Source organism: Helicoverpa zea, chromosome 8 (genome assembly GCF_022581195.2).
Source record: "Helicoverpa zea isolate HzStark_Cry1AcR chromosome 8, ilHelZeax1.1, whole genome shotgun sequence".
NCBI classification, from domain to species: domain Eukaryota; kingdom Metazoa; phylum Arthropoda; class Insecta; order Lepidoptera; family Noctuidae; genus Helicoverpa; species Helicoverpa zea.
This window is the reverse complement of record NC_061459.1, coordinates 3,931,240-3,944,108: the sequence shown is the minus strand read 5'-3', so window position 1 is coordinate 3,944,108 and position 12,869 is coordinate 3,931,240. Positions and strand designations below refer to the sequence as shown.

At 33.0% G+C, this 12,869-nt stretch overlaps 1 protein-coding gene across 1 annotated transcript in view; it reads left to right on the top strand.

Annotated features, from left to right (window-relative positions):
• LOC124632783 overlaps positions 1–12,521 on the top strand; it is a 62,318-nt gene extending 49,797 nt beyond the window's left edge. Inside the window, exons 6-7 of the mRNA XM_047167744.1 lie at positions 7,687–7,746; positions 9,595–12,521. Coding sequence (XP_047023700.1) covers positions 7,687–7,746; positions 9,595–9,681 — 147 coding nt within the window. The 3' untranslated portion in view covers positions 9,682–12,521. The remainder of the gene's footprint in view (positions 1–7,686; positions 7,747–9,594) is intronic.
• Positions 12,522–12,869: the final 348 nt, after the last annotated feature.

Here is a 12,869-nt window from a genome sequence, read left to right as displayed (position 1 = left end):
GGAATCCCCGTTCTGCATGGAAAAACAGAAGAAAAATTTTAACGTAGGTACTCTTTGACTGTTTGCTACTTTTAAAAGCTTGAAAACAGTCATCAATTTTCAATATATAAAAAAAATGCTGCATGATGCTGGTTAGTCTACTTGCTTAGGCAAGTAGGTAGGTACTAGGCTATAATATAAATAAAAACAAAGCTAAAACATTGGTGCCTTATACATACAAAATGTAGATAAGGTGTTGAATATTCAAATAATTAATTATCACTGAAATACTTCAAAAAGTTTATTGAAAATTACTGGCCTAGTTTATCGAGCTTTAACTTTAAAGATTAATTCGCACTTCTTTGAAGCACGATTCTTTAACTCTAACACGGTTCATCTAATATCTCAATTACTTTATACTAGAACTTTAGCCTTTCCGTAACAAAGTGCCAGCAAGTGCTAAGCACAGTTTTTAGTTTGTTCAAGCCTTCAGTTTACTTAAAGTCTAGTGCAGGCTCTCGATTCGTCTCTTAATTAACGGGTATAATGACTCTGATCTCAAAGTTAGTTCCGATCTTCTTGTTAAAACAGTTCAACAGTTAGGTCTGGTTCTAGGTTAAAATGGTTTGAAAATGTTGGGTCATAATAAATTATAGCTGACTGTGTCAGGATTTTTTCAATAACATTTTACTGCTGTTTTTTCCAAAAAAAAAAGGCGCTTTCTGCTGGTATTTTATACACTGGCGCAAAAAATACGAAAGAAATTAGTCTAATATTTGATAACATTTACTTATTATAGTATTTATCTATGAATGACTGTCACACACGCCAATCTAGACACACGGCAGTGTGTCCGCCAAGTTCGAGCAAAAAAAAGCGACACACCGGCCGTGGGATAGGTATATTACACGAACCATTTCGGGCCAAATTCGACCCACCTATGACTCAAAATCTATTTTATTTACGCATATCAAATATCTAGTATCTGTTGAGACCCCCTCACTTATCTAAAATACAAAATTTCATTAATATACCTATTGTAGGTCATGAGATATTGACGTCAGAAAATCGCTATTTTACTATACACTCACTGACTGACTGACTGACTGACTCACTCATCAAAAACCTAGACCACTTTCAATGGTCGTATTGACTTGAAATTTGGCATGGAGGTAGGTCTTTATATCAAGGTAAAGGGACAAATCTGAAAATAGCCAAGTGTGAGTCAGTTTCAAAATAATGAAGGTGTAAATTTATACCCCTAAGGAACTAAAACGAACTAAATTTATCTATATTTATATAATTTATCTTCGAATGGTCATACCGATCTGAAATTCGTTACAAAGGTTTGTATTTAGTCAAAGTAAAGTAAAAATCTGAAAACGGCCAAGTGTGAGTCACTTTCGAAAATAACGAATGTGTAACTTTGATCCACGAACCTAATATATGATAACATGTCATGTCAGTCAGTTGGTAAATCTAGTCCATATAGTTAATCTAGTTCATTTCTTTGTAAGAAGCATAGTGCACATTCAAAAATCTGAAAGATAGTATAAATGAGACATTTCCTTAACTAACTTAATCATAAGAAAAAAATAAATAAACAACCTTACAAAAATAAATGAAATCCCACCCAAAACAAAAATGTGAAAGGCTGACAAGTTCTTCAATGTCTCAGTTAAAAATAGTTATTTTTTAATGATGTTACTTGGCAAGTTTTAATAGAAAATTATATACTTGATTCATTGTGTTTAGTAGGTTTATAACAAAGTGTGTGAAAACTTGCCAAGTAACATCATTAAAAAGTAACTATTTTTAACTGAGGTATGTGTATGGAACTTGGTACTTATTCAGATCTCACTTCTTTTATAGGCGAAGCATTCCCATATTATCGAACTTGGCAGCCTTTCACATTTTTGTTTTGGGTGGGATTCTTTTATACAGTTTTTGTTACTCGAAAAGTGTTGACGTTATGGATGATCCAGTAAATAATTAAAGGATAATAATATAAGGAGTATCGATAAAAATATTAAAGCAAAACATCCTGAAACCTGTCAGCTCTTAATAAAATCTTAAACACAATTAGCTATGGAACCTTGATACAGCAACACGTTGCTTGCTCGAGCGCGAACATCGACCTTGTTGCAGCCTCATTAATCGTCGCATCACCCGGTATCCTGCCTTATTGCTAACGGTCATTATTAATTAAATTTCAACTCTATGGAATGGTGCTGTTCTTCTTGTATTTTGATGATAAATGGTTTGCAGATTTTGTAGTTGTGTAAGAGTGTTTTTGGCGTGCGCGTGTACCTAGTAGTTTTGAAGGAGTAGAGTTTTAATGAATTGACCTTTCATATTCAGCAGAATATTTTATTGATTCAACCTTAGTATAGATCTCACATAAATAACGTCTAGTATGATGATAATTATGTCAGAATCGTTGGTACCAAAGGATTTACGATGTTTTGTAAGTACTAAAATGTAGCAGATATTCCATACAATCCTTTACCAAGCAATACAAATTTACTCCGTGTAAATTATATTGCTTTCCAATACCAGCTGAGGAAATAGAAAAATCTAGAAGTTTTGCTTTGCTTGCAATCTATCAGTCAATAGGAAAAACTCGCGAACGCGCACTTATCGAAACAAGACGTGTTTGCGACAAGCAATTTAAGTTAGAATCGTTTTTATTCATGTGTGATTATTTGTGCAACTCCTTTAATGTATTTTTACAAGTTTATAACTTTAAGAGTTTTCTTATATTGACTTTTATAAAAGTTAACCTACCAGATGAAAATAAGATCCAAAAAGATTTGCTCTTAAAACTTTTGTATTTATATTCTAAGGTATAATAATCATTTAAATAGGATCGGATAAAACCAATCATTAACGCTAGCCTTAGGTAGATAATACATATTTCGAAGCAATTTTAAATCAATTAGGATATTGATTTCTGTCTCCCACCTACTAACTACATATTAGAAATCTGTCTAGCAAATTAGTTATGAAATCATATTAAAATTTTCAATCATTTCCTTAGTTTACACATTATTCATAGAAATATACTATAAGGGACCTGTTCATATATGAGTATTTATAAATAACAGATACATAGATTCCAAACCACTAAATAAATACCAAAACCCCAAATACAACGTCCAAATTCAAAGTGCAGTTGTTATCATAAATTGTTTGGCTGCATTAATATTCTAAGTGTCGGAGCAGTTTAAACAACGCCCTATTATTTCCCTTGATACCAGCCTCTGTTCCCATAACTAATGTTACCAGTTTATCAGTAACATTACATCAAAGATATTGTGTAATTTAAATTAACTCGGTAGAAACTTAGTGCGAAAATCAACTGAAACTTGTTAAGTGCTAAAATTACAGAAAGGTCAAAACAGGAATCATTATTGATTTCAAATTTGGGGAAATGCTGCTTTAACCACTACAAATATCTCAAAACAAAATTATATCTTAAAGTTTTATTCCCCACCTGGAACTTTCTAAATAACTCTAATTTCTAAACATGATCATACTAGAGGCAGCATTAGTTTAGACTACCGAAACTTGTGCCGCCTCTACAGACTTTTTAAAACTAATTACAACTTTATGACTACAATATTAGAATACGTTTTGAATTACAATGCAACTGGATTTACTTCATTTCTGAAGATGCATCAAAATTATGCTTTTCTCTGTCATACTTACTAATTATAGAATGATACTGTCCCTTTCATTTCGTGCGTGACGTCACTGACGTGTCATTTGTTTTAGTAAAAAATTCAAACGAGTTCTATTTATCTCTTTCTTATTGATCTATCTGTCTCTTTCTTTTCGTGCGTGACGTCATTGACGTGTCATTTGTTTTTGGTTACAACATTTGAACAGACCTATTTATCTCTTTCTAATTCATCTACATATCTCTTTCATTTCGTGCATGACGTCATTGACATGTCTTTTGTTTTTATTTTAAAATCGTTTTCTTTTTCTCATCATCAATCTACCTATTTCTCATATGAATGTTGGAATGCCCAATTGAGCGCGAAGCCAGTTGAATAGTTGTTTTATTTAATTTCAAAATTCTAGTGCTTGCTACAATGTTCTAACTACTTCTAGCAACATGAAGTCTGTGATGGTCCCTTTATTTCGTTTAAAAAATTTATGTGTATAGGTAAATTACTTAACTGGTAAATAATAATTTACAATACCTATTAGTTTGAAAATGTTGACACGTTTATTTTTTCTACTTCATACGCAAACGGCTGAGGAATGGATTTTATTTTACTTATGTGTTTTAATTATCTTCTTGCAGGAACAAGCTTAGCTTAATATTAACTTAGTGTAAACCGTTTAATGCGTCAATATTTTTCTTCCTTATTATATTCTATATACTGAAAGTAAACTGATGCAATGGACCGAGTAATAGATAACAACAACGCTTATGACACCGCTTTGCAATGGGTATTAAACGTTAATAGGTAATCACAATTCTCAGCAAACTTTTAAGAATTTATTGACAGACTGGTAGCAGTTATTGTTTGTCAAGATTTATTCAAGAAAATACTCGTTTCTTGCATCCATATTTATTTTGAAGGATGCTGAGATTCCTATTGGTACACATTAAAAAAAATATTATATTTTTTAGGTTAAGTTAGTTTTTACTTCTTTTGATTTATTCGATTCATCTTTAGGTGTTGTCATTTTTTACTTATAATGAACATGTACACTATGTTGCAAGGTCCATTAAATGAAAAATTGGTGGCCCATTGGATGGCAGACATTATTTACTGTGTTTATGCATCAAAATGTTATTACCATTGGCACTTATAAATAGCATTAATTAGTTGCCATAACGCTATTTTATGAAAACAAACACCTATACATAATAGGTATTACGTAATTGTGCCGGTGCCTAAATATTACAAACATTTAATGAATTTACTCTGCTCCAATGTGCCAATATATTCATTAACGAATTATTTCAATTTATTTATTTACAGGTTTATTGATGCATAAAACCTTTTGCGAGTAAATAATGCAGTGTTTCTTAATTACTCAAAAGGAATTTTAATGAGAATCCGCACATGCACTTATATCTAGTAGATAGGTTTTTAGATGTCCGTTGTATTTGTTTTTGTAGTTAGTTAAACCAACAAATCCGCAATAATGATTAATAGTAAAAAAAATACAAATATAGTAATCTTTTAAAGCTGAATAGTTTGTTTTTTGAACAAGCTGGTCTCAAAACTACTAGGCTTATTTGATTTTTATTTTCAGTAGCTTATTTTTAGAGGAAGGCTATATGTTATTCTTTATCCGTGCATGTGAAGTAGTTCCCTCGGGATGTAGGCGAAACCACTGGAGGAAGCTAGTTAGTCTATAATCAGAATTACTAACAATGGAGATGTTGGATCTTGGTTTTCCCGATGTAAGATTCTGTCTTAGTCGGGTAAACGCATACCGTTAAAACGTACCACCTACTAAAAGTCATCTAAACTTACGTATTTTTAAATAGCTATACGTTATGCCCTGTATCTATAATGTATAGTTATCTAGGTCGGGATAATAGCACAATCACTATAATATTTAGGCTAGCTTAAAGAAAATGAGACGGTACGTCCTCCCCTGTTTCAACTAGGCTAACTTTAGCTAAGTGAGTTTGCTATGTTAATGGCTAGGCTACCAAAAACATTGTTAATATTTTCCACGGAATATTTTGTGACCTTGTATTACAGTTTACTGAGCACTTTGTTAAATAAACTAATTTTTACACCGACATAAAAAGAGGTTATAGTTCGGCCATTCAGAGAATGCGTTCCTGACACGTCGCGATTGAACTGACGACGTAACTTTGCAATGGCGTTGCAGTTACGATAAAAATATTTTTGCTGGTTGTTTACCGTTTTAACAATTGAGGAGCATTAAAACAACATTATTATATCAATAATCAATGAATGTTATAATTTTGTGCCAAACTGAGTGTCAAATAACTTGGTAAACAATATTTTTCTAAATCTATACTGCGCTATTACAAGGTTATGTCAGCGGTTTATATTTTGTAGTGCTGTGCTAAAAATAACAGGCAAGTATCGTAATCTGTTCTTATACAGTTATAATATAAAATAATACGTTTTGATTTTCTTTTTAAGAATTTGAAAATAATGGACTATAAGACTTAATTATAACTTTTATGAAATATAAAAATAAAACTATGACCAAACCGCATTTTTATACTTAGATTAAAAATGGTAACCCCAAATGGCGTTATGGGCCGCCATTTTGTGACGCTAAAACAGTCGTCCGTTGTCGTTTCGTGCGCATAGACCACGTTTTTCAAGTGTTTTCGATCTGTTTTTATTTGATTACCCGGCTTTTGTTAGACCGAGATATCAGGATTGATTCTGTTATTGATAATAATATAATTATACATGTAGGCGAAGATGATGATGAAGACACCACCTCCTCAAGCAAATCGGAGTCTGATTAATATTCTGTTCGCACATTCAATTCAATGTACTTGTAACAAAGAATAAATAAAACAATTTTATTATATGAATATTACCTTTTTTTGGTTTCCACTTAAATAACTAAAATATAAAACAAATGATTCCGCCAATTTAAAACGAAAATAATCTTAAAATAATGCGGCGGTTCATTTTGAAGGAACGGTAACGAACTCAGTGTTATGTTGTGCCCATCACTATATAGTCGTGACTAACTGATAGGTGTCAGGAACGCATTCTCTGAACGGCCGAAGTATAGTTTAATGAAACCTAATTTGTACCTGAAAGAGTTTTTTATACGTACTTTTATTTGCTACTTAATAAACGATTAAAATTATATCCAGCTTAGCATAGTCATTTGTTTTATTCCATCATAAAATATACGTGGATAGGGTCGCATTTTCAATATCGTATTTGAGTTGTAGGGAGTTGATACATTGCTGATTTTTCATACGTGTTTTTGCTGTACCAAAATTTACTTTAAATCAAGTTGCTTCAACTAAGTTTGTTGGTTTGCTTGTTCGACAAACATGTGAACGAAGTTTGTATTTGACAAGCATTCAGTGAAGCTTTCGTACTACTTCCTTGTTTATTTCAATGTTTTTAAGTTAACATTTTATGTAAGGCCCACCAAGACGAGTCTTAGATATTATTTTTAGATATGTCGAAGTGACGATCCAATATTTCTATAATTTTTAAATAAAAAAACAAACAAAAAACATTAAAATCAATATCTTTTCACTTCAAATAAGTATAAAGGAATAAAGGAATAAGGGTCAACGGGTCATTGGACTCAAATGGTAGCAAAAAATAATCCCATTAAAGGTTGGTTTGATATGGGGATGACAGTGTTACCTGTAAGGGTATGATAATACATTTAAAAGTACTATTACTTCTCCGTCGTGTTATTTTAAGGAGAGTGCGTCTAGACGACAATTTTACTATAGGAAGTAATTTTATTTATAATTACCTATACGTAGGAGTCTTCTTGAGGCTATGTAAGGGACGGATTCCAGTCTAAGTCCAGTCGGAGTCCAGTTATGAAATACTCCAAGCGTAAAATATAAAAGGAGTACAATACTAATGAACTGTTAAAGTCCTATAAACCTCTCTCAAAAATATACTGATTTATACAAATGAAAGCCTCCTGTAATATAACTTTTCAACGATCCCATTTTAACATAAATTTTCTTTGTTCCAGCAATTCGACTCAATGTGCAAAGCCGAAATATCATTCTTAATACCACGGATACTTCTAAATGTAAGTATTTACGTAAATAATGTTAATTAAGTGCTAATTTAATTCAGTGTGCCTCTTGACTTCAGTAATGTTATTTTGATTTAAAATGCTCGTCAAGAATTTGATCTTAATAATTCTTCTTTCACGAAAGCCGACCCCAAGATAGATTGGAAAAGGCTCGGAGATGATGAATTAATAACTAAAAACGTGATCAGATAGACACACATAGAACGTACACAAAATGAATTATCCCGAAAAGATCGACGTGTAGCAATTTTTCACAAACGGAGACTAAAGCATTTCCTCTCAATTTTTTGCGACATGACGTACAGTTCTCCCAGCAAAAACTGCCAAAAACAATTTCGAAATTCAAAATGCAACGCTGCAAACTTTTGTTGAGCACCGTACAGTATCCAGGTTAGGTTTTATCCAAGTCTTGCCTATTCTTTTGTGCGACGTATGTCATAAGTCAGCGGGCGACGTGAGTCGACGTGACCCCAAAATATTGCAACGAGCTCTATTGTATGTTGAACAAAACTCACCTTGGCGGAAAATATGCTTTTTAAATGTTCAAGCTTATATTTTACTTTTTAAACTGATGTTAGCTTACGGCTGCAGCACACAATCAGCCTGTTTTTTGGAAACGTTGTGACATTTCGTGTGGGAAAGTTTGGTTTTTTTAAAGCCCGTCACTGTTTTTTGATTGAACTTTCTTAATGACTGCTTTTCAAGACTACTGCTATGTTTTTTAAAGAATGCTTGAGAGCTGTGTAATTACTATTAATTACTTAATTGCAAAGTTATAGTAATGCTTCTGTTTCGTGTTTATTTTCAGAGAAAATGTAAAGCAAAAGCATATTTCTTTTCACAGTCGTTAAAACTATACCTTAATGCGGTTACGTCAACTGCATACAAACCGCGACTATTATGTAATTTACAGCTGGCTTGTCGCATGCACTTGTTTGCATAAAACCTTCACAGCGATTCCATTCCACGATTTGTCCAAAACATAGATTAGAATATAGAACTATTTGAATGCACACTAGCGGATTTTCCGCTCGGTGACATAAAATAATTGCCAAGTACCGGTACAAATAATGCCGTCTGACGTCATGGTTGGTTTTTACCGGGCGAAGAAACATTAGATCTTAGTAGTGGAAAAACACTGTTCGTGCCAAAACCTTTTATGAAAATTCCTACAAACCTCTAAAAAAATAGAAAACTTTATTTTACGACTAAGTGATAAAATTGATACTAATGCATGTTATCACTACACTCCAAATTGGATACCAGACACTATTAATTCCCAAACTTCAATATTTGGCCCGCCTTAAATAAAGGCCACTTGGACCAAACGAACTATTAGTTCGTTTAAGTTGACAACTCCGTTAATAGCAAAGTTTGATAGTTCTCGCCGAAATGGGTCATTTTGTACTCGCCAGTCGGTCTTCACCGTTTGAGGGAAGCTTGATAAATTATGCTGGAAACTCTTCCGTGAGTGTTAAGTCACTGGGGGAAGTCGAACAAAATGGCTGAGAGAACTATTTATAGACCATTGTGTAATACTTTCATGTTAAGTGATCTTTCCAGTAGAATAAAAACATAAGCGAAGCGTTGACCTTAAAACAGAATTGTACGACAAGTGAAATAAGATTTCACAAATCCTTTCTCTTTACATCTGCCCATAACATTTTAACGACTGGTAATAATCCTGAACCCTTGCTCTGACTGAGGCAATTTAAATGAAAATTAGTACCGAGGTTGAATAGGAATAAAACATAGGATACAAGAAAGTAATCTCTCAAGTACCAGCATCTTGCATCAAATGAAGTAGGTATTCTTTTTATTAACCTTTCAATTTTTCCACAGTGTCTATGCATATGGTGCATCCTCCGACTGTACCACCTCCTCCGCGCCGGAGTCACATGGAAGGGCGCAGCACCTATCGAGCTGTGACTACTACCCCCCCTCCAAGCTTCGGAGCCACAGCCGCGGAACTCGCAGCCTTGCGAGTCAACTCTCCTTCTGGGAGGGGCAGAAAGTGACACCGACGCTAGCCTTCACGAACTCTGACGATACTCGTCTTTAAATATATCAAGTTTTGTTTACTGTGAAAGCTTTTTGATACGTCACCGATGTTAATGGACAATAAGTATTCTTTTGTTTTTTATGACACAAAACTGAGACTGGAACTGAAAATGCACCTTCGTGTATGTGAAATGATTCCTTGACGGAGAAGTTAGGACATGATCATACATACCTCTCTGTAACAAAGGAGCAATCTTTGTCAAAGGAAGCTTATTTGTACATCGATTCATGTTTAGTTCGTAACAAGGTACATATTTCTTGAAAGAAAAATGTAAGAATGGTCCCCAAGAAATTCAACTTCAGAATGCGATGTGCATTTGTTTCCATCATACAACTTCCAATTATTTGTGAATGTATTTGAAAATGTAAAAATACTGTCTCCGTTCCGCGAAGTAACACTATGTCTCCTATCCCCAAGCTAACCGATTTTCCGAAACAGCGTAAAAGGATAATAAATATTTCAGCGTGACGGCGACGCTCCGGCCTCCTTGCGCCAGAAAATTCTGTAAGACATGAATTTATAGTGGCGTATTTAACAACTTACTTGGTTTATGAATATCTGAGATGCTATTTTGAACCTTGTTTATGTCAAAGCATTGGTACTGTGACTAGAATAATAACGAACCTTGCATAAAATATGAACACTTCTATAGGTACATAAGGTCTTAAAGTATTGATACGATCTTGGAAGGTAGCTTTGACCTAATTGCTTGCTACACATATAAGATTTCTAGTGTTCGGTATAAAGCCTAAATCACCAATCTAACATCCAAGACCGGGTTTGCAGATAGCAATGACCGAAGGATTCGTCTCGAAAATTCGACGGACTGTTTTTGTGCTAGTTTCGGGCCCTTTCATACGCAGTAAGACGTAAAACCAAGGAGAACGTTTGATATAGTAGAATGATTTGAATTCGTGAATTACTGGCATGTAAATTGTAGAACCAATGTTAGTTTATGACGCAATTTAGTACCTTTAATTATATTTTGGCAAATGGCGTCACTATTTCATCGAGGTTGACAGTACCACATTAAAATTTGCAGTAGGTAAATTACTGAACTATATGTATGAATGCATTAACTAAATTACAAACAGATGTTATTTTAAAGCTTATTTTAATGCTAAAATTATGTTTATTTTCATCTGCTTATGTTGAAAATAAAGTAAAATATACACAATGCAAAAAATGTCAGTGCAGTTAATATTTAAAAAGCGTAATTATGCAAATTAAGGTTTAATAAAAGCGATGTGGGCTTTGCATGGAGCATGCATTGCGTGTTTTAAGTCAAAATGACGTTACAAAGGAATTTCTTTTGCGGACTTTTAATTATTGTTGTTGCAATTTCAAAGTAGAAAGACAGGTTTAATTAGTACGATGAAAAAAGTAATTTTGTAATTCGTATTTTTTGTTGTATATTTTAGCAAAAGTCTCTCAAAACAAATACTGTGTTATATAACATTTTTCTATCTTTAGTTTATATTGAAGGAAAAGGATAAAAAATACTTCAGAGGGTTTTCGAATGACGTGTCATTTAGCGGTTCAATCTTCCATGTTATCGAGAGTACAATAATATTGTTCACAGCGTATCATGTTAAGATATCAATTTGTTGTTAGGTATATATTTGTATGGAGGGCTAGTTTCATCACTTTTTCATAAAATAATCTAAAGTATACTTACTGAAATAACTGGGAAACTTGTCGACAATTTTGTGTAGGTTTTTGAGGTATGCTATAGTTATCGGCATGAATCTTGAGCTCACCTGCGCAGAAGTAATTTATTGGGTCCCTTTTGTGGTATGAAGTGAGGCGCGGGGGCGGGCTAAAGCGGTGAATGGCCCGCAGCGCATCGCGTCATAGTCGTCACTCGGGATTGGTTCTTTGCTAATAGGTAAATCACTTCTGCGCAGATGTAGGTCAGAGCTCAAGATTCGTGCCGATAACTTTAGTAAACTTGTCTAATAATACCCCAAAACAGAAAACTCGCTGATGAATGTGAGTTTAAGTTTAGTCTACTTAAAAATGTCTACCAGCTCTCGGACTAAAATGTGAATTCTGGCTGAATATAGCTTATCTGGAGGTGATGAAACAAGTCATTAGACTTATATTTTTTTATAACTAGGGTGTTGTTTTGTATGCTGTAAGTTCTTTAAAGTTACGTTGTTGATTAAATGTGGATTAATTTATTGATACAGGCCGACAATTTTTTTCAGGACATGATTTATTTCTGTACTATGAAAAGTGTCATAAAAAATGCTTTGATTATGAAATAGAATATTTCATCTGTTGGAACATTTGCTTCACAACGTGACTTTAAAGAACTTTTGAACTGTAAATAAAGCTTGTTCATAACAATAACGATATAAACAAAGTTGTCAAAGAGCAACTTTTTAATACCGTCGCGGTTTTACAAATATTTTGAAAACAAAGCAAAACTAAAGCCTCTGTTCGATCAAAACTTTGATCTCCAATAAATTTGTAAATAATATAAACGTAGATCTAAAGAAATATTTTGTATATAAATGTATATTTATATAGACGCTGAAACAAAGCTTGTTTTAATGCTTGTAAATAATAGAAAATGACTTTTTATTGGGTGATGTAAACGCCCGTAATTGTAAATGCTATAAAATAGACAAAATGAAAAAAATATACGTTACAATGAAATTCCGATATTATAAACGTCTAATAAATTGAATGTTGAAACTGTCGATGTCGTTTTAATTTGAAATGCGTGACCTTTTTAATAAAAGGACAGTTTTCTCTCTTTATTAAATATCTACGTGTCGAAATTATTCAGTTCATCAATAATTCAACTTGCGCAATCTGTGAGTTTTCGCTAAAAAGTCGTTAATGTGATGAGCCATTTCTATTCGTGCCTGGTAGTATTATTTTTTTAATAATAATGTAACTTAGTATTAAAATTAAATTAAATTCCATTTTATTTTCTAAAAACTTTCACTGAAATACAGACTGGGTTAAATACTTTTACAATATAAGTTTTTCTCGACAAGTAAATGAAAACAGGTAAAATAATAAAAAGACTTGTTGAAAAGTG